General features: G+C 40.4%; 1 gene segment (V, D, J or C); it reads right to left on the reverse strand.

Moving 5' to 3' along the window:
- LOC113163896 overlaps positions 1 to 23083 on the reverse strand; it is a 67484-nt gene that overhangs the window by 5557 nt on the left and 38844 nt on the right. The window contains 1 exon segment of the V gene segment in view: positions 16047 to 16136. Coding sequence covers positions 16047 to 16136 — 90 coding nt within the window.

Here is a 23083-nt window from a genome sequence, read left to right on the forward strand (position 1 = left end):
GATGTGGATTTGCTGCTCATGTGAATCCTCCCACAGTGTTTCATTAGCAGCTGGAACCACAGTGACTATGAGGAAACAGGAATTAGCAGAATCCATCTGATATGAAGCTGTGGTTTGAATACCACTTCCCTCCTCTTTGAAGAGTAGTCAGATATCTGTGTTCAGGTTTTTGTACAGCCTCTTCTCCACTTTGTATCACTGTGTTTCTAGAGCACAGTAGTAGAGAGCTGTGTCTGCCAGGGTTAGTCTGCTTATGGTCTGTTCAGTTGATGAAGGTGATGTTTGGGATTTATATCGTTTATCAGGGATATATTCACTAGTGTATCCTTTGGCTCCTTTCCAGAGAATAAACTGAGGAGCCTGAAGCTCAGAATGATGTTTGTACCAGTTAAGGTAAACATCAGATGATGATGTGTTATATCTACATTTGAGTGTGACAGATTCTCCTTCTCTTCCACTGACTTCATGTTGATCAGCAGAGATGCTGTCTCCAGCTATTAGTCCTGGAAAAAGTGGAGAAAATGAAGCCATTAGATGAACATTGTCCATGAGGCTGAGAGGAGAAGACAGTGGAAAATGTCCCTGTACAGTGTTACTCTGTGGACAGAAACAAGTCAACTGGAGCTGAGATCATCATTCTGTTCAATGAGACACGGATTAGTTGGAAACTCACCTATAAAGTGAGAGAAACAGAGAAAGAGGTAAAGCAACATGTCTTTGGAGGAGTTGAAGCCAAACAGACAGCAGATGTCAGCAGACAGCTGTCCGCGACCTTCCCTCTGCTCGACTCCGAACCGTCAGCCGTCGTGGGCCGAAGTTGTGACGCTTGGGAAGAAGAACCAGGACCAGGAGCCTTCACGTCTCCAGATAAACATTTCCAACCGCTATGCGGCCTTGACCTCCGACACCCCGAACCACCCAGCGGACGGAGCTTCGGCCCCGGCTCCCGATCTCCAACCAGCATTGACGCCCGCCGACTGTAACGACTGCCCGGCCGGGAACGCCACCAGCACTCAGCTGGCGCAACGCTCCCGGACTTTGACAAGGTCTGCACGCCGGAGGATCCTGAAGGAGGCCGTGCTCAGACGCTCCGGAGGACTCCCGAGCTCTGAGTCGGTGGAGCCGGCTGCTCCTCATCGCCCCCCCCTCTCCCGTGTCTGTAGCCGCGGCTACAGCTCGGCGCTCGTCTCAGGTGCACGGCGTCTGAACATGGACACAACTCCAGTGGTCTCAGCTCGGAACGCTCTCCTCAGCCCCTCTTCTCTCCGACCACTTTAATTGTTGGAGACTCCATAACCAGACACATCCGGTTCTTCAAAGCAGCTACTCACTGCTTCCCTGGTGCCACAGTCCCGGTAATTCTGGATAAACTCCCGAGTCTGTTAGACTCACTTCCGTCTTCCATTGTCCGGGTCATCGTTCACGTTGGATCATGTGACACCACTCGCCAGCACTCTGAACTGACTAAGAAGGACTTTAATGCCCTTTTTAGCTTTTTAGCAAGTCTGTCTTTGTTTCTGGCCCCATTCCCACTCTAGGCAGAGGTATAGGACGTTTCAGCAGAATCCTTAGTCTTCATACCTGGCTCCAGTCTGCCTGCATGTCTCAGCATATTGGATTTATTGACAACTTTAACCTCTTCTGGGATAGACCCTCATTTTTAAGGAATGATGGTTTGCATCCCAGCCGTCATGGCAGCCGCATGCTCGCTGCTAATATACAGCACGCCATTCAGTGTACTCCTCATGACTGACAGCCCGTCCTTTTACCACCTGGAGATCCTCATCTCCTACCTTCACCTCAGGGATTTGCTCCCCTCACCTCCTCTCTCTGTTCTGTGATCCCCACTAACCTAAGTTCTCTCTCCTCTAGCTGTATGGTCCACTCTGTACCACCTCAGGATAACACACCTGTCACAGGTTATCATCAAGGGGGGAGCAGGTGTTACTCCTCATCAGTGAGGCATTTCACCAGCTCCCTCAAAGGTCCAATCAGTGTCAATATTATTCCAGTTATCATCAATGGCAGACAGCAAACAGGTCACAGAGCAGCACAAAGAAACTATTCTAATCTTGTTAGGCCTCTGACCAACCCCAGTACTAATATTAGTTCTCCTACTACAAGACTTGCTCTTCTAAATGTTAGATCCCTCTCTAACAAAACATCTCTCTTAAATGACTTTATCCTCTCTCAGAATTTAGACTTCTTTTTCTTAAATGAAACCTGTCTGAGGATAGGTGAATCTATCCAGTTGCAGGAGCTCTGTCCCCCTAATTTCATTTATTTCACCTCCCCTAGATTAAGTGGTTGGGGTGGTGGTGTCGCTGTGGTCTTTAAAAATCAATTCAAATGCTCAATGCTATCACTTAAACAGGTTCACAGCTTTGAAGCTCTGTCATTTCTTATCCACTGCTCTGTTCCTGTATGTTGTACTGTCATCTACCGCCCACCAAAAGCTAATGGTAACTTTTTGTCAGAATTCTCCCAGTTTGTTGCTGACATTGTTGTGAGGTATGATAAGGTCATTATCGCTGGAGACTTTAACCTTCATATTGACAATAATACTAATACTCTAGCAAATGATTTTATCAGTCTTACTGAATCTTTCAATCTGGTTCAACATGTCAAAGGTCCGACCCATAACCAGGGCCACACCCTTGACTTGATATTCACTTTAGGTTTGACTCTAAATTCTATTGAGTTAAAGGACTCCATCTCTGATCATAAATGTGTCCTATTTGATACTTGTCTTCATCCAATCACTGTACCTCAGAAATCCACAGTTAAACGCCGTCTATTTAACAGCCAGTCAGCAGCAAAGTTCACTAGCACCTTTTCTATGATTCTGATATCGTCCGCCTTATCAATAATATTTGTGCCTCTGCGCTAGAGGCTGCTGCTCCCTTAAAAACTGCAAAAGTGTCTCGTAAAGACACCAACAAACAGCCTTGGATAGATGTCAGCATTCGTAGTTGTAAAGCTGAGCGGAGATGGAAGAAAACTGGACTTCAAGTGCATTATGAAACTATGAAAGAAGCATTACTCCACTACAATACGACGGTAAAGAATGACAGCGCTAAATACTTCTCAGACCTGATCACTGCTCACTGTCATAATCCTAAGTTTTTAGCACTTTGTAACATAGTTTAGAAAAGTGCTCTATAAATAAATTTATTATTATTATTATTATTATCATCATCAACATCCAGTCTATAGGGAACATTATTAATGATTAAAACATCCCTGAAACATCTAAATAGTTTCACATATTCTTATTTTTAAGGGTTTTGAGTCAGTTCATTGTGTTTTAAAAATCTTAACTCACTGGTTCCCAAACTGTGGTTCTCCTACTACTGGTGGTACATGAAGCTCCACCTAGTGGTACACCAGTATCCTGCTGAAATAACTGAACTCCAACTGGTCCAAGTCTTTAACTTGTTAACTTGTGGTCGGTTCAGTTGATGAATCTGATGTTTGGGATTTCGTTCAGTGATATATTCATGATCACTCCATGATTTAGATCCTTTGTATAGAATAAACTGAGGAGCCTGAAGGTCAGAATGATGTTTGTACTAGTAAAGGTGAACATAATTATCAGTTGTCTCATGTAAATTTGAGACTTTGAAGTGTCGCTTACTGTTTCAAAGTCAATTTAAAAAGTTTTTTGTTAATGTTTTTTTAAGCTTTGTCAATTCTTCTCTGGAAATGAAGCAATTATAAAAAACAAAGAGAAAATGTTTCTCTGTGGACAGAAACAAGTCAGCTGTGACTGAGACAGAACTAGACTTCATGACAGAGAGACAAGATCTTGGTAACTGAAGTTGAACAGTGTGTGGGTCCCTCTAGTGGATGTTGTGGAGTTTTCTGTTTCTTTGCTCCAAAGGTTTTTGTACAGAGTTTTGCTGTTTCCTGCCACTGTGGGCTGCAGAGCACAGTAGTACACAGCAGAGTCAGACACTGCAGCAGAGGAGATCTGCAGATCCATTCCAGTGTTCTCCTTGCTCACAGTGAAAGACATTCTAGCAACTAGATTTTGTAGTTTTGTTCCTGTTCCTGTGTGAGACAGTAAGAACTCTGGTGGTTTTCCTGGATATTGTCGATACCAGAAGAAATAATCACTACCAGCTGCTTTCTTGGAGTATTTGTAGGACAGAGTAACAGAGTTTCCTTCTGAACTGAACTCTTCATCATTGACTGCAGTGAGATCTTCACAGCTGACACCTGAAAAAAGAGAAATGTTATTTCTTGTTTTAAAAAAAGTCAAAGAACAAATCACATGATGAATTAAACTTTCTTGTGCATCATGACGTAACATACTATTTAAATTGTAAAGAAACAGTAGAGAAAATCCAAAATACTGCAGTGACGACATGTTGAGTACAGTGAATGTTTCTGGTTTGTGTATTAAACTCTGTAGAATCTCCAAGTTTCTCTCTCTTCTATAGTTCAGTAACAGCTCAGCTCCTCCCTGAACCTCTGTCTCCTCTTAGATCTGTACTTTCACTTCTCTCTGTTCCTCTTCCTCCTGGTTCTCAGACTGGTGGCAGCATTTAGAATCAACTGGTGGTCGGAAGGTTTTATGACCGTTTGCTTTCGGTGTTTGATCATTTTGAACTATCAACACTGAAGCTGTCCAGGAAAAATGTACAAAATAATTTAACTGATTCAAATCAAGAATTAAAATCTTCCAACTTTATTTTACATTTTAATTTCTAACAATTTAAATTGAGCTTTTCTACCAATTTCCTTGACTCCAAGTGACTCAACACTTTTAAGACTGTTCTTTGTTCTCTAGCACACAACATCCTAATTATTAATAATCCCTTGTTGTAAAGTCGGACTTTTCCTACTTCCCTCAAATGTACTGTTACTGAACAATAACAAGTATCCAGATCCATGTGTGATCAGAAACAACAGGTCAATTTCCAACTTTTGTTCATCAGCAAAATCTTTAAAAATTGTGTATGAACAATTCAGGATGTTGATATTTTCTGATGTTAAATGTGGAGTACCCCAGGGCTCGGTTTTCGGCCCTCCTCTTCTCTACTCTCTTTATGTTTTACATGTTGGCCAAACTACACACGGTCATAAAATTCAGTTCCACTGTTATGTGGATGATGTGCAGCTGTACGTTGCTGTAAAGGCTGATGACCCTTCTGAAATTACAAAATTAGAATCTCACCTGCCTGCCTGTAAAATTGGAAGTCACATAATTTTCTGCTTTTATATTCAGATAACACTGAGATGCTGGTCATCAAAAGTTTGGCATCATCAACATCCAGTCTATAGGGAACATTATAAATGATTAAAAAAATCCCTGAAACATCTAAATAGTTAGTTTCACATATTTTTATGTTTAAAGGTTTTGAGTCAGTTCATTGTGTTTTTAAAATCTTAACTCAGTGGTTCCCAAACTGTGGATCTCCTACTACTGGTGGTACATGAAGCTCCACCTAGTGGTACACCAGTATCCTGCTGAAATAACTGAACTCCAACTGGTCCAAGTCTTTAACTTGTTAACTTGTGGTCAGTTCAGTTGATGAATCTGATGTTTGGGATTTCGTTCAGTGATATATTCATGATCACTCCATGATTTTGCTCCTTTGTATAGAATAAACTGAGGAGCCTGAAGGTCAGAATGATGTTTGTACTAGTAAAGGTGAACATAATTATCAGTTGTCTGATGTAAATTTGAGGCTTTGAAGTGAACAGGGTTCAGTCAACACTGAGATAAAACTGTGTAGACGACTGAGTCACCTGTTCACTTACTGTTTCAAAGTCATTTTAAAAAGTTTTTCTGTTTTTTCTTCATGTCTGAAGGACCAAGCAGGCAGGCAAGAGGAAACTCAGGTGGACTGTCACAAAATGGGTTTATTATTTTTTTTTTTAATGTGAAAGAAAAATTACACAACATATTTAAGAACTCTTAGGGCCCATAAAAGAGGTCAACAGAAGAGACTAAACTCAACAAAGTAGACTAGACAAACGCAACTTCAACTGAATAAACTAACAAAACCAACTGACCTACCTAAAGGAACACACCAGGGAACATCTATAATGTCTGATCAGACCATTTGACACACAGGGGGTAACTACAAACAAATACTACTAACAAAACTTCAAAACAGTTCAACATCACGGTCTTTTCATCTCGGTCTGAGATAATTAAACAATTAATAAAAAATAACTCCCTCCACGAAGGAATATGATTAACATAGAACACAACATGCCAACCTAAATCCCCCCTCACAGGTAGTAGGCTATGGTACAGTCTAATGAACCTCTTCCTGTATAAAACAGGTCTGTATTCAGGGCCGCAAGACCACCAGTAGCAGCAGCAACAGTAACTGGCTTCGGCTATCTCAGCACTGGTAACTCAAAAAAATGTAAAATAACGTAGGTAAGAATTGTTAAACATAAGTATGAAAGTACAGTAGATAACTAAATGTGCGCTCTACAAATAGAAACTGGCAATGTATAAAGTATATTAAATAAACTGTGACTGTTTTCTTTCTTTACATTCTAAATGTATAAACTTGAATATGGTGGTTAAAGTACATGAATCTAAACCAATACCTGAGATTACCCACAGTTCACTTGTGTGGCAGCGAGTGCAGCCATCACATCATGTTTGAGACTTTGTCAAATCTTCTCTGAAAATGAAGAAATTAGAAAAAACACAGGAGAAAATGTTTCTCTGTGGACAGAAACAAGTCAACTGTGACTGAGACAGAACTAGACGTCATGACACAGAGACAAGATCTTGGTAACTGAAGTTGAACAGTGTGTGAGTCCCTCTAGTGGATGTTGTGGAGTTTTCTGTTTCTTTGCTCCAAAGGTTTTTGTACAGAGTTTTACTGTTTCCTGTCACTGTGGGCCTCAGAGCACAGTAGTACACAGGGGATAGGTCTACACATTTTACATGTACACATTATATCACATAGAACCCAGAAACCTCCACCCGTAACAAATAAAAAGGGAAAAGAATGAGATGAATCGTTCTTTCAAACGGCTCTTGGAATAAAAACTGAGCCACAAGAACCGGGTCCTTTCAAAGAGTCTGAATTACTATCACCACTCTGTTGTATCTCCCACTGAAACCTGGTGATTTGTGTTTTCTCCATTCATAACTTATCTGGATGTACAATCCTCAGAGGTCAAAACCTTCTGACAGTTAGATCAGAACATGACAAATCTCTTAATCTCAACTGTACTCAGCACTCTTGGGTCTTTGTCATGGATGATTATCTCCCAGTCAAGAAACCCTTCATGGTTGACTGCAGTCAGATTTTCACAGCTGACGCCTAAAGGAAGAGAAATGTTGGTAAAGATGATGTTCAACTCTGATTGTCTGTTCCAGTGGTTTCTACCAAACAGATCCTCTACAGACATTTGTTCTTCCTGCTTTAACCTACCTTTTAGTAGGATCAGAAACAAAGGAACAATTCCACAGTACTGCAGTGAGAGCATCTTCCACACAGTCTCTGTGTTCTGTCTGCTTTAGATATTGAATGGATCTGACAGTGGGAGTTCTTTGGTCTTCTGCTCTTTGACAGAGCTGCTCAACACCAAAACCACACCTCAACACATTTTACTGGTTGAAGCATCAAAACATCCTCTTCTGTTCTTCTGGGTTTTTATTCTCTTTGATTTGCTTCTTACAGATGTTATCACCTTGTGATATGTGGCCTCAAAATCCAGCATTCTAATGTTTCTTTGTCAGATGGTCTCACAGTACAGGTTCCTCAGAGTTATACAGGATTTGTAGTTCATGCTATTTCCCAAAGGTTTTCTTAACCAATGAACATGATGTCAAATGTGTTTGTATCTTGTTGGATTTATTTCTTTTTTCTTTTCCTGCTGTGTTTGAATCCTCATCCAGTTGGTTTGTGGTTGATGTGGATTTGCTGCTCATGTGAATCCTCCCACAGTGTTTCATGAGCAGCTGGAACCACAGTGACTGTGAGGAAACAGGAATTAGCAGAATCCATCTGATATGAAGCTGTGGTTTGAATACCACTTCCCTCCTCTTTGAAGAGTAGTCAGATATCTGTGTTCAGGTTTTTGTACAGCCTCTTCTCCACTTTGTATCACTGTGTTTCTAGAGCACAGTAGTAGAGAGCTGTGTCTGCCAGGGTTAGTCTGCTTATGGTCAGTTCAGTTGATGAAGCTGATGTTTGGGATTTATATCGTTTATCAGGGATATATTCACTATCACTCCATGATTTTGCTCCTTTATATAAAATAAACTGAGGAGCCTGAAGCTCAGAATGATGTTTGTACCAGTAAAGTCTAACATAATCATCATCTGTCTGATATCTACATTTGAGTGTGACAGATTCTCCTTCTCTTCCACTGACTTCATGTTGATCAGCAGAGATGCTGTCTCCAGCTATTAGTCCTGGAAAAAGTGGAGAAAATGAAGCCATTAGATGAACATTGTCCATGAGGCTGAGAGGAGAAGACAGTGGAAAATGTCCCTGTACAGTGTTACTCTGTGGACAGAAACAAGTCAACTGGAGCTGAGATCATCATTCTGTTCAATGAGACACGGATTAGTTGGAAACTCACCTATAAAGTGAGAGAAACAGAGAAAGAGGTAAAGCAACATGTCTTTGGAGGAGTTGAAGCCAAACAGACAGCAGATGAACAATGTTCTTCCACTGCAGTAGAATGAAGCAACTAAACAGCCTCTCTGCTGCACAGCCCTTCTCCTCAACATCAAGCTGATTGTGCTTTTAGTTCCTCCAACATTTCTGCTCTGGACACACAAACAATCTCATTGGTTGACTTGGACTTCAGTGGGTAGGAACAGGTCATTTGATCCACCAATGTTGAAGCAGTTAAAATAAGAGGGTCGTAATAATCAGTAGAAACCATGTTTATTTACACTTTAGTTGAAGGTTTGGTTAAAATGATGTAACAGTGAACCTTTGGATCCACTTTAGTTCATTAATACTTTGACTTTATTCAGTAGGTTTCACTTAAATATGTGTTGATTGGTTTGGTTCCTCTTTTCTTCCAGGTCCACTTGCTGGTTCAGGATGATGCTCTCATTAACGAGTGCACATGAACGCCCCCTTTGCTCCACCAGGTGTTGTCAGTATGGACTGTACCATGTTGCACTGTACCATGTTGGACTGTACCATGTTGGACTGTACCATGTTGGACTGTGGGAGGGAGGAAACAATGGGTTTTCTTTGTAGCTGTTGTTTTCCTACCAGCTCTAGTAAATGTAACTCAGGTCTAAATAAGATGTTGTAGAGTTCTTGTACATTTTAAAGCCTCAGTGGAAAAGTTAATGTTACCAACATCTGAAATAGCTTTGATGGTCTGAGTTCACCCTTGGTATTTACTAAGTACTTTAACCAGGCAGGATCAGTCCTATGACTTAATGAACCTTACAAGGAGGAGGAGTGATTGGAGGAAGAAACTGGAGGGACACAGTTCAGCCTGAACTTTAGTTATTTCTACAGGTTCTGTTGAGGTCTGAGGATGTGGAGCACAGCTGAGAGAGTGAACGCACAATTACAGTATGTGGGAATAAAAATCATGAGGTCCAACAAGGACCACAGCAGCCTGAGGTAAGTCTGCACACTGTGGTGTATCATCAGGGATTGAACCAGTCTGAAGGGAGAAACAACCTTTAACCTTTAAAATGAGTGAGAGCTTTACTTCATACTGGATGTGTCCAAACTCTGGTTCATCATCAGAACTGAGTGGAGATCAGCATTTAAAGGGGAGACTACTTGCTGAGGACACCTGAGCAAGTATTCAGGACAAAACAGGAATCAACCCGCCCTCGAAGGCGACTGCTCTACCACCTGAGCTACTGTTGCATATTGCTGATACCAGAAGAAATGATCAGTTGACAGTTTAGGACTGTGTTAAAATATGCTGTCTGTAACACAGTCGATGTTTCCATCCTCCTGGACCACCTGCAGCATGTTGGCATTTGGGAACAGTCCCTTCAGTGGTTTGATTCTGACCTCCAGGACAGATTGGTCTGTTACAAATGAGAAGAGGTTCTCTTACTTTGACTTATCTTGGGTGGAGTACCACAAGGCACCATATTAGGTCCAGTAATATTTATTTTATAGAGGCTTCCTTTGGCATCTTTTTTGTGAATTAAACAATACCACATGAGCAAGAGTGCTGTTGTACTGTATATCAGCACGGCTGTGGTCTGCAGGCTGAGTGCTGTAGGTATCACAGCCGTGCTGATATTTGTATTGAATCAGTTATTTGTCTCCATCAACACAAATAGTTAGACAGTTGGACTGGTTCTTCACTGTTGCTAAGCCACACATCCAATGGACAACCACTAACAAACAACTACTTTACATTTTAAAGCAAGTCATGGCCGCTAATTTGATTCATGTACATCATCTGTATGTTTCTATATATCTTGCAGAAGAAAAAGTGTTGGGAGTTTTTTGGTGTAATTTTATGTAGGAATCCACTATAGGTTTTATGGCTGATTAATATCTTGTACTATCAGATATTTACGATTGTACGAATACAAAGAGTCTGGATCATCAGAGTTGAACAGTGTGTGAGTTCCTCTAGTGGATGTTGTGGAGTTTTCTGTTTCTTTGCTCCAAAGGTTTTTGTACAGAGTTTTGCTGTTTCCTGTCACTGTGGGCTGCAGAGCACAGTAGTACACAGCAGAGTCAGACACTTTAGCTGAGATGATCTCCAGATCCACACGTTTCTCTGTTTTATCAATGTGAGCTGAGAAAACAAAATCAGCTGGATAAATCAATCCTCCTTCTGTGATGTAGAGCAGGAACTCGGGTCTGGATCTCTGATGTTGTCGGTACCACTGGATGTTGTTGATAGCACCTTCATATTTACAGGTCAGGTTGATGTTTCTTCCCTCTGTAACAACTTCTTCAGTTCTTACTGGATTGATGCTGTTCATAGAACCCATGACTGCAAAATAAGTTTTATCTATGTTAGTTAATCTGTAAGAGAGTCTAACATAAAGAGACTGTATTAACATTAATGTTAAACAGACATAAACAATTTGACTGGTTAAAAGAGAATTTCTTCTCTGTCTAAAGACTCACCTATGAAGTGAGAGAAACAGAGAAAGAGGTAAAGCAACATGTCTTTGGAGGAGTTGAAGCCAAACAGACAGCAGATGAACAATGTTCTTCCACTGCAGTAGAATGAAGCAACTAAACAGCCTCTGTGCTGCACAGCCCTTCTCCTCAACATCAAGCTGATTGTGCTTTTAGTTCCTCCAACATTTCTGCTCTGGACACACAAACAATCTCATTGGTTGACTTGGACTTCAGTGGGTGGGACCAGGTCATTTGATCCACCAATGTTGAAGCAGTTAAAATAAGAGGGTCGTAATAATCAGTAGAAACCATGTTTATTTACACTTTAGTTTAAGGTTTTGTTAAAATTATGTAACAGTGAAACTTTGGATCCACTTTAGTTCATTAATACTTTGACTTTATTCAGTAGGTTTCACTTAAATATGTGTTGATTGGTTTGGTTCCTCTTTTCTTCCAGGTCCACTTCCTGGTTCAGGATGATGCTCTCATTAACGAGTGCACATGAACGCCCCCTTTGCTCCACCAGGTGTTGTCAGTATGGACTGTACCATGTTGGACTGTACCATGTTGGACTGTACCATGTTGGACTGTACCATGTTGGACTGTAGGAGGGAGGAAACAATGGGTTTTCTTTGTAGCTGTTGTTTTCCAGCTCTAGTAAATGTAGAGTTGTAGTGTTGAGAGTTTCTTTTGTGTAACTTTATGTAGGAATCTACTGCAAGTTTTATGGCTTAGTAATAGATATATAATAGATATTTCCTGTTTCTAATAACAGTCTTCAGTCACATAATTAATATTTACATCTGTGTTTAAAACAAGTTGATTAACATCTAATATCTAAAAATCTGTTGTTTTAATCACCAACACAAAGAGTCTGGATCATCAGAGTTGAACAGTGTGTGAGTCCCTCTAGTGGATGTTGTGGAGTTTTCTGTTTCTTTGCTCCAAAGGTTTTTGTACAGAGTTTTGCTGTTTCCTGTCACTGTGGGCCTCAGAGCACAGTAGTACACAGCAGAGTCAGACACTGCAGCAGAGGAGATCTGCAGATGAAACTCCTTTCTTGTTTTGTTGTGTCTAAATGAGAACTTTTCTGTTTCCTCTGAATATTCTGTCATGACAAGTTGTGGAGATGAACTGGACTCCTGTTGATACCAGAAGAGGTAGTCGACAGATCCTGAATATTTACAGGACAGAGTCACAGGGTCTCCTTCCAAAGCCATCATCACATCTTTAAATGGTTTCAGTAAATCCTCAGAGGATCCTGGAAAAATATCAAAATATCTTTAAAGTGAGTTTAGTAGTAAATTCAGTTCCCTAACCCGAACCACTCATAAACTAAACCTTTGTCCACATGTTACCAGCTGTTCTTACAACTTGATGCTGTCTGATTACTCACCAGTCTGAAAGGAGACCATCATCATCCAGATGAAGAGCAGTAACATTATTTTCACTTGTACTGAATGAACAATAGAGAGAAGAGAGCAGCTCTTCACTTCCTCAATGAAGCTTTTCATATTCAGTGGTGGAGCTCCTCCTCTTACTGTGCTCTGTTTCCATTCAGACTGATGGAAGCTGTAGAATGACAGTGATGCTGCATCATCATCATCATCATCATCATCATCATCATCATCACCACCACATAAAGTGTGAACTGAAGGAGGAATCTACAGAAACTTGTGACCGTTTTGACTCTTTGATTCATGTTCAGATAAAACGTTTGTGCTGAAGAACAGAACATGCAGCACGAGAATCAGTAAAGATTCTTTATTTTAGGAAGTCACAGTAAAATGAAACATTTGTTCCTGGTGAAATTCACTGAGCTTCACATTAAAATGGAAACAAACTCTTTGAGACGACCTGTTGCAGTACTGTGGATGGTTTTACTGACCTGATAAACTGTACCAGGAGGTTTGGTTCAGTCCAAAGGACATTCTCCCTCATTCTCCTCCATGGAGCCAGTTGTAGCTTAAAACTAAACCTATGATGTGATCAAAGCCTGATGTAATTTGACTTTGCTCCTCTTAGGATGTTTTCTGCAATGACAGCCTCCTACATGCAGAATGTTTTTCCAGATAAGTAGGACCTGAGTCAGGTCAGAGCTTTACCAGTGAAGCAGAAATTAGAGAGTGCAGAAAGAAGGATCTGGTCATTCAGTGTTGAAAGCTGCAGATAGATCAAGTTTTCTGTATTAATCACATCAATTGATTATTGAGAACAACCATAGAAACCTAGTGCTAGAAGAAAAAGTATGTGAACTCTTGGAATCAATAACTGGATGACCCCTTGGCAGCAAAAACCTCATCCAGGTTCTTCGTGTAGCTGTGGATCAGACCTTCAGGAGGAAGTTTAGTCCATTCTTCCTGCAGAACTACTTTAGCCCTGTCATATTCTTTGGACGTCTCATGTGTGGCTCTCTTCAAGTCGTTCCACAGCATCTCTGTTGGGTTGAGGTCTGGGCTCTGACTTGTCCACTCCAAAAGGTGGATTTTGTTTTTCTGAGGTCATTCTGTTGTGTGTTTTGGGTCATTGTCCTGTAGCATCACTCAACTTCTACTTCTAGTTTCAGCTGACGTACAGACATTCTCACATTATGCTGAAGAACTTTTTGATTCACTTGGGAATTCATCTTCCTCTCAATCACTACAAGCTGGCCAGGTCCTGATGCAGCAAAGCAGGTCCAAATCATGATGTTTCCTCCACCATACTTTACAGTTGGGAAGATGTTTTCATGGTTATATGCAGTGACCTTTTACACCAGATGTAGTGCTGGGTGTTCTTTCTGAATAGTTAATAGTTTAATATAATTTCATCAGTCTAGTTTTACCAATACTGCTGTGGAGTGTCAATGTGCTCGTTGTCAAACTTCAGACGTTCAGTAATGTTCTTTTAGTAAACAGCAGCTTCCTTCGTGGTGTCCTGCCATAGACACAGATTGTTCAATGTTTTACCTACTGTAGACTCATGAACACAGATGTTAGCCAGTTCCAATGATGCCTTCAAATCTTTGACTGTCACTTAGGGTCTGGTCTTTATCTCATTGATGAGAGTTTGTTTGTTGTTGCTCTTGGAGTCATTTTGACTCATCGCCCACTTCTTGGTAGAGTAGCCACATTCCCAAAGTGTCTCCATTTGTAGATTGTTTAACTGTAGACTGGTGAATTTCTAAAGTCTTTCAAATCACTTTGTAACCCTTTCCAGATTTATGTAAATGATCAATTCTTGATTGTGGATCCTCTGAAAGCTCCTTTTGGTGAGGCATGGCACATAAGAGTCATTTTCTTGTGCAAAGCAAAATGAAAAAGGTAGAGTGTTTCTTGTCAGTCAAAGTAGCTCTACTTCACATCTACAAACAGATTTTCTTAATACGACTCCAGGTATGTTAATACCTGACTCCAGTTAGTTGTTTGAAAGGGTTCAGACATACTTTTTCTATAAACACTTTATGGATTTTATGGTTCTTCTCAATAAAAACATGAAGGATCAGAATGTTGTGTGTTATTATTTAGGTACATTAAATTTATTAATACTCTAGAGTTAGATGAATATCAAATCACATTTTATGACAAATGACATAGTTCACATTCTTATTCTTACAGTACACTGTAATTGGAGAGGACATAAGAGAGGAGTCTGGTCCCCCCGCCAACTAATCTCTACCACAATAACTGAGAAATGGTTCAGAGTCACCTGAGCCATCTCCATCTCTGTATTTTGTTGACTGATGTTCTAACTTTTACAGCTACAAAGAATCGACACTGTTTCATCATCAAATCATCAGAGTTGAACAGTGTGAACAGTGGAGGTTGTCATGTACTAACAGGATGTAGTTGCCTAATACAGGAGGTTAGTCACCTGATGAGGTTCACCTGACCTATAAAACATGACTTACAGGGACAATTATTCTCTCTTTACCTTAAGCTGAAACCTACCTGTTATTGACTTCTATTGCTCTTTGTTGGCTTTAGGTTTAATAGGTTCTAGTGTTTTATCATGACCTTTGAATAAATTCTCTCTTTTTTACATTACTTGAGTCAATTTGAAAATGATTGTGTGAAACCGCTAGAGTTGAACAGTGTGTGAGTCCCTCTAGTGGATGTTGTGGAGTTTTCTGTTTCTTTGCTCCAAAGGTTTTTGTACAGAGTTTTGCTGTTTCCTGTCACTGTGGGCTGCAGAGCACAGTAGTACACAGCAGAGTCAGACACATGAAGCTTCTGGATCTTCAGAGGAACTGATTTGTCTTCGATCGCAGCATCAAATCTGTCGTTGTCAAACTCTGGAGCTTTATCTACTGTGTTTGAGAAACTTTTTGTCATGTACTTTGGAGGTCCATGGACGTCCTGTTTGTACCAGAACAAATATGGACTTGGGTAACTGGTCTCAAACATACAGTTGAGTGTAACAGCGTCTCCTTCAGTAGCAGTAACATCTCCTGTTGTCTGGATCACTTTGTCTTCTCCTTTACACTCTGAGGAAGAACAGAACATGCAGAGGAAGAGATGGATCAATAAAGAGGATTGATTAAAGGAGAACAATCAGTAGGTTTATTTCCCATCTTACCAAAGCAAAGAGCAGCAAGAATAATCCACAGCCAATGTTCCATCTGTACAACAAGGTTGAAAGCAGCAGGAGAAAGTGTTTGATGTTCAACATTCAGTGGGAGAATTGTTCTCTTCACAGCAGCAGTTCTTATTGACAGAATGGTTGAACACAGTGCACAAGTAGAGCACCGCCTACTGGATAATGTGTCCCTCTAGTGGAGGGAAAACGTTCACTTCAACAGGTGGAGAAAAGGCTTCCAGCAGCTTGTCAGTGTGTCAGCTGGTGTTTTTGTACAGAGACTGTGGCTTTGCTGTCACTGTGGGCCTCACAGCACAGTAGTACACAGCAGAGTCAGACACTGCAGCAGAGGAGATCTGCAGATCCATGAGGGTTTTATCTTTTCTCACTTTAACATCCAGAAGAAATAATCAGCAGCACCTTTGGAGTATTTGCAGGACAGAGTAACAGAGCTGCCTTCTACACTGAACTCTTCAACCTTGGCTGCAGTGAGTCCTTGACAGCTGACACCTAAAGAAAAAGAAAACTCAGTTATAACATGTTGAAAAGTCCCAATTTAAGGAATTCACATGGGAACATGAACATTGAGACATGTTTTAAGAATCTTACAAACCTCTTAGAATGAATAATAACAGTAGTAGAAGTACAAAATACTTTGATGACATCATGTTGAGTACAGTGAATGTTTCTGGTTTGTGTATTAAACTCTGTAGAATCTACAAGTTTCTCTCTCTTCTCTAGTTCAGTAACAGTTCAGCTCCTCCCTGAACCTCTGTCTCCTCTTAGATCTGTACTTTCACTTCTCCTGGTTCACAGACTGGTGGCAGCATTTAGTAGATGTGTAAAGTTTTCTCCCCAGGTTTTGACTCCCTTGATTTAATAAGGGTCTTTGTCACCAGCACTTCATGTGTCATAAACCAACTGTTATTGGATTTAGTTTGTTCCCAAATAATCTGAACTGACGTGGTGACTGAACATTTGTACTTAAGAACACCAGGACTGACCCCTGTGGTACACCACATCAAATTACAACATGTCGAAAATACAGAGGAGGTTAAAAGTGTAAAAAGGATTTACTCACTGATTTATAATTTTCTTATTAAGATGTTACGTCATTTATAGGTCTAATTTGTTACTTATTGTCATTATGAAGGATACATGTGTGTGATGTTTAATCCTGTAAGCAACAAGAATATGTTGTACTGTGCTGAGGCTGCACTTTGCACACAGACAGGAAACAGGAAAGGTCAAGGAAAGGTCAGCATCCTTGGAGTTGAACAGTTCTTGTTGCTATACGCCTATAACCAATGTTTTATCCTTGTATGGAGTTTTCTTTTCTTCTTACAAGTGTTTTATCTTTATATGGAGTTCTTTTTCTTGCAATATGATCATCCTATATTCATCATGTAACCATAGCATACACCCACATCTGTAACTTCAGGGTGTGTCTCATCCTTAATAAAAAGCTTGTACAAAAGGGGAGACGGACGGAGTCGGAGGTGGAAATTCCTGGGTGAAGCATTTATGATGCTTAGATCTCAGGCTGGCTCCCATTGCAAGTAAAAAGGCCGAGCAGTGTCCTTGTTGTGCTTTATTGTCTTTGTCTCTCAGCGTAAGAAAAGTGTTCATAAACTCTATAAAAAACTAAAATACAAAAACCTTTTCTTCTCTTTTACAATTTATGAAGAGGTTGTTCTCGGTTCTTAGACAAATTCAACATTGTGAACATCACAGGACAGAGCACAGAGTCCGCTCTCCTGACAGTGAGAGGATTTGTTTTAGTCCTGAACTTCAGGTATTTGAATTATTTTAATCATTTTCAGTCATTTAAATCTGTCTGCTGCCTTTAACTCAGTCTGTCATGGTTCAGCCCTGAAAGCCTCGTTAATCTGTTCTGTTCACTCTTTCCTCTTTTTGTTTCTACACCTTCCTTTCAGTTCATTTCTGCTCCCTGCCTGTGTCCCTGGCTGCAGGTGACTGGGTAAGTGATTACACCTGGACCAGGGACTATTTAAGATCCCTGTCTGCTCTGTCTCTCTCTCCCCAGGTTGCTGCTAACTTTCCATCCAGTCTCTGCTGTTTTTTGTACCAGAACCAAACCTCATTCCATCATCTTGGACCTGCTGATTGTTTGACCTGTTAAAACTGATAATGAGTTCTTACTCTGATCTATCACAGGTAGAGTACCACAAGGCTCCATATTAGGCTTTGTAATATTTATTCTATAAATGTTACAGAAAAAACAGACAGAAACAAACAAACTAAGCAGAGTTGTGGAGCAGTACGGCACAAACGATAGTGATGGGTAAATGATACCGAGGCTTCGGAGCTTGTGTCACTCTTCCTGAAACGCAATGATTCGAATCACTGTATCGGAGCTTGTGTCGAAACACCAGAGTCACGTGACAGATGACGTTCGAAGCTTCGAACATCATCGCTGTTTCGTTTCGCGCTTCGTTCCTTCAAAATGTTTCGAAGCTTTTTATTGGCTCAGAGTGTTTCAGTGTGTTTCATTGGCTCATGGTGTTTCAGCGCATTCTGAGCCAGTGACAGCTTGACAGGTTTTATAGATTTGAGTGTTTGGTGCCAAACCAGCTATTTAAGATGATTCATTATGCTTCAAATGAGGTTGTGAGGACACAGAGATTTGGACAGTGAGAGTATTTTGGCAGATTTCATGGTGAGTACCACTAATAAGAGATGTTCTAAAGTTTGGGATCATTTTGACACTGCCACACTGAGCATGAGCCGAAAAAAAAATATTTCTCAATAAAAACCTGTGAAGACAACTAACTGCTTCTGCTTCTGTAAATAATCCTTTCAAATCAACCATACAAGTCATCAACTGACAAACCATTATCTTTAAAGGTTTTCTATAAAAACACACAAAAAAATAAACAATGTTTCTGAATTCAAACACTGATCATTAGCAGAGTAGGAAGGATCTCTGATCCTGTTAGGGATAATAAACCCTAATAAACTCTTAACCAACATTTAACCCATATTATAATTTGCATTGATTCTTTGGGTTAATGTGGAATGTGTTTTAGAGTATGAGAGAGAGCATCTGCATACTTCATTGTAATGACTATATAATTAGTATTTGTTATGAATGATCAAAACACTTGAATGACCACACAGACTTTTCTGAACTTTCATTGGTGTCATGGGATTGAAACAGTGCCAGAGCTTCAGTCGTGCCCTTTAGAAGTTGCTATGGCTCTAGTTGACCACCAGACGTCACCGTCACTGGGGCCTTGAAGCTTTGAACCTTTTTCAACACAATTGTTAGGAAAGCCTTAGTGTTTCATGAGGCTTCATTTGCCCACCACTAACAAACGAAGTCCATGAATAAAGCAGAGTAGTGTGACTAACTGACGGACGAACAAACTGACGAGTGGAGTAGAGCATGAGCAACAAACCAGCAATCAACTGACGACTGAGGGGTGCTTATAAAACAGAGGGAGTAACAGGTGAAATGAGTCTGTAATTAGTCTGGTGAGTTGAGAGTGGAAAGTGGAGGAAGTCCATATATGGGTGTGGCAAGAGGGTGAGAGACAATACAAAACAAAACAAAACCCACAGACGGGCAGAGGGAGGAATCGTAACAATAAAGGCTTCTGTATATCTTATTTTGAAAATGTACAATATTTGTTACCATTGGACACACATGTCACCCTCTTACAGATCTAAACAATAGATCTGAGTTCTAACAGGTGATTTAAAACTCTAATGAACATGACACCAGCTCTGCACAAACCTGCAGGAAGGACTTTCTTTGAATGAAACTGATGCACAAGGTTCATCTGCCACTGACCTGAACCTGGATACATGTAATGTTTAGAATGCAGCTCACTGACAGATCACAGGACGTCTGAGTAATTTAGTGCTGCTAAACCAAGTACACGCATCTCATGTAAAGATAATTATTACAATGGGTGTTTTAGTTTTAAGGGGATAGGTCTACACATTTTACATGTACACATTATATCACATAGAACCCAGAAACCTCCACCCGTAACAAATAAAAAGGGAAAAGAATGAGATGAATCGTTCTTTCAAACGGCTCTTGGAATAAAAACTGAGCCACAAGAACCGGGTTCTTTCAAAGAGTCTGAATTACTATCACCACTCTGTTGTATCTCCCACTGAAACCTGGTGATTTGTGTTTTCTCCATTCATAACTTATCTGGATGTACAATCCTCAGTGGTCAAAACCTTCTGACAGTTAGATCAGAACATGACAAATCTCTTAATCTCAACTGTACTCAGCACTCTTGGGTCTTTGTCATGGATGATTATCTCCCAGTCAAGAAACTCCTCATGGTTGACTGCAGTCAGATTTTCACAGCTGACGCCTAAAGGAAGAGAAATGTTGGTAAAGATGATGTTCAACTCTGATTGTCTGTTCCAGTGGTTTCTACCAAACAGATCCTCTACAGACATTTGTTCTTCCTACTTTAACCTACCTTTTAGTAGGATCAGAAACAAAGGAACAATTCCACAGTACTGCAGTGAGAGCATCTTCCACACAGTATCTGGGTTCTGTCTGCTTTAGATATTGAATGGATCTGACAGTGGGAGTTCTTTTGTCTTCTGCTCTTTGACAGAGCTGCTCCTCCCTCAACCTGTTCCTCTTCATATCACTGGATGTTATCAACACCAAAACCACACCTCAACACATTTTACTGGTTGAAGCATCAAAACATCCTCTTCTGTTCTTCTTCTGGGTTTTTATTCTCTTTGATTTGCTTCTTACAGATGTTATCACCTTGTGATATGTGGCCTCAAAATCCAGCATTCTAACGTTTTCTTTTCAGATGGTCTCACAGTACAGATTCAGAGTTATACAGGATTTGTAGTTCATGCTATTCCCCAAAGGTTTTCTTAACCAATGAACATGATGTCAAATGTGTTTATTTACTTCTTCTTTTCCTGCTGTGTTTGAATCCTCATCCAGTTGGTTTGTGGTTGATGTGGATTTGCTGCTCATGTGAATCCTCCCACAGTGTTTCATGAGCAGCTGGAACCACAGTGACTGTGAGGAAACAGGAATTAGCAGAATCCATCTGATATGAAGCTGTGGTTTGAATACCACTTCCCTCCTCTTTGAAGAGTAGTCAGATATCTGTGTTCAGGTTTTTGTACAGCCTCTTCTCCACTTTGTATCACTGTGTTTCTAGAGCACAGTAGTAGAGAGCTTTGTCTGCCAGGGTTAGTCTGCTTATGGTCAGTTCAGTTGATGAAGGTGATGTTTGGGATTCATATCGTTTATCAGGGATATATTCACTATCACTCCATGATTTTGCTCCTTTGTATAAAATAAACTGAGGAGCCTGAAGCTCAGAATGATGTTTGTACCAGTAAAGGTAAACATAATTATCACTTGTCTGATATGTACATTTGAGTGTGACAGATTGTCCTTCTCTTCCACTGACTTCATGTTGATCAGCAGAGATGCTGTCTCCAGCTATTAGTCCTGGAAAAAGTGGAGAAAATGAAGCCATTAGATGAACATTGTCCATGAGGCTGAGAGGAGAAGACAGTGGAAAATGTCCCTGTACAGTGTTACTCTGTGGACAGAAACAAGTCAACTGGAGCTGAGATCATCATTCTGTTCAATGAGACACGGATTAGTTGGAAACTCACCTATGAAGTGAGAGAAACAGAGAAAGAGGTAAAGCAACATGTCTTTGGAGGAGCTGAAGCCAAACAGACAGCAGATGAACAATGTTCTTCCACTGCAGTAGAATGAAGCAACTAAACAGCCTCTCTGCTGCACAGCCCTTCTCCTCAACATCAAGCTGATTGTGCTTTTAGTTCCTCCAACATTTCTGCTCTGGACACACAAACAATCTCATTGGTTGACTTGGACTTCAGTGGGTGGGACTCAAAAAAACATAGATAAATTTGAAGATTCTCTACCTTTCAAAGTTGAAGTTACGCAGATTATTCCTGAACCATAGAAAGTCTACTTCAATAAATAAGAACCAACCTCCAGTGGGAACCAGGCTCAGGGTGGGTGGCCATCTGCTTTCACTGGTTGGACCCTTAACTGCACACAGAAAACATTTAGCCCTGACATCAGGGATTCCTGCAAAAAGGTACAAAGAGAGGTGTAGTACAGATGGAAAAGGAAAGAGGTACCAAGAACAGAGCCCTGTGGTACACCATTTGAGAGGTTGTACGAGTTAGAAACTTGTTCCCGCCAAGATACCTTGGAGATTTGTCCAGATAAGTAAGACCTGAGCCAGATCAGAGCTGCCCCAGTGACGCCCAGATCTGAGAGTGGAGAAAAAAGGATCTGGTGCTTCAGTGTCAAAGGTACAAAGGACCATTACTGTGGAGTGACCGCTCATTAAGTCAGACTGGTTGACATCAGGGAGGTTGTTCTCACAAACATTATCTATAATGTTTAGTATTGGTGCCAACAAATATTATTTGGGTTCTTTTGATTTGTTGTTTTTTCTTAATATTCTGTTGAATCAAATAACAAGTGGAAACTCAAATTCTTTTTACCAGAATAGTATCATCAAAGTCATGTGTAAAGTTAAAAGGAAGTTGAAACACATTAGATGAACCAGTCTGACTTTGCATTTGTTTTCATGGTTGTTATGAACTTTATGATAAACTATTTTTAGTTCTGCAGTTATGATGTAAAAAACTAAATTATATTTGCCTAAATGCTGCTTTTCATTTTGCCCTTTATTGATTTGAAAGATAAGAGATAAAGATAAAGATAAACTTTATTGTCATTGCAACATCGTACAACGAGATTAAGGTGCCAACCAGTCTGTGCCATTTATACAATGAAAAGAAATAATAAAAAAAAACAGAATAAATAATCAGAGACAGTCAAAAAGACAAAATAAGACACAAGCAACCATTCAAGTAAACAAAAGAACCTCACATTGTGCTGCGGACCAGCTCTCACTCCCACAAGTGAGCATACTGTCACAGTTACAGTACTAGTTTCTATAGTCCGTTCTTTACAGTGTTTAATGTAGTTATTGCAATGGGATAAATACTTTTTTTAAATCTGTCAGTCCTAGTTTTGATTGATCTGAACCTTCTCCCTGATGGCAGCAGTTCAAAGAGAGAGTGTCCAGGGTGTGTAGTGTCCCTGAGAATGGTTTGAGCTTTTTTGAGGCAGCGGGAACTGTGAAGTTCTTCTAGAGGGAGGAGAGGGGAACCAGTGATCCTCTGTGCTGTTTTGATCACTCTCTGGAGAGCTTTCCTCTGAGCCACTGTACATCTGTTGAACCACACAGAAACACAGTACGTGAGGATGCTCTCTCTGGGAGATGTTGTTCTTCCTAAGTACCCTTAGGAAGTGCAGTCTCTGCTGGGCCTTTCTTATCAGCTCAGAGGTGTGTACTCCCCAGGTTAGATCCTCCTCTATGTGGACCCCCAAGAAGTGGAAGTCTGACACCCTCTTAACACAGTCCCCACTGATG

The sequence above is a fragment of the Anabas testudineus genome, chromosome 17 (genome assembly GCF_900324465.2).
Source record: "Anabas testudineus chromosome 17, fAnaTes1.2, whole genome shotgun sequence".
NCBI classification, from domain to species: Eukaryota; Metazoa; Chordata; class Actinopteri; order Anabantiformes; family Anabantidae; genus Anabas; species Anabas testudineus.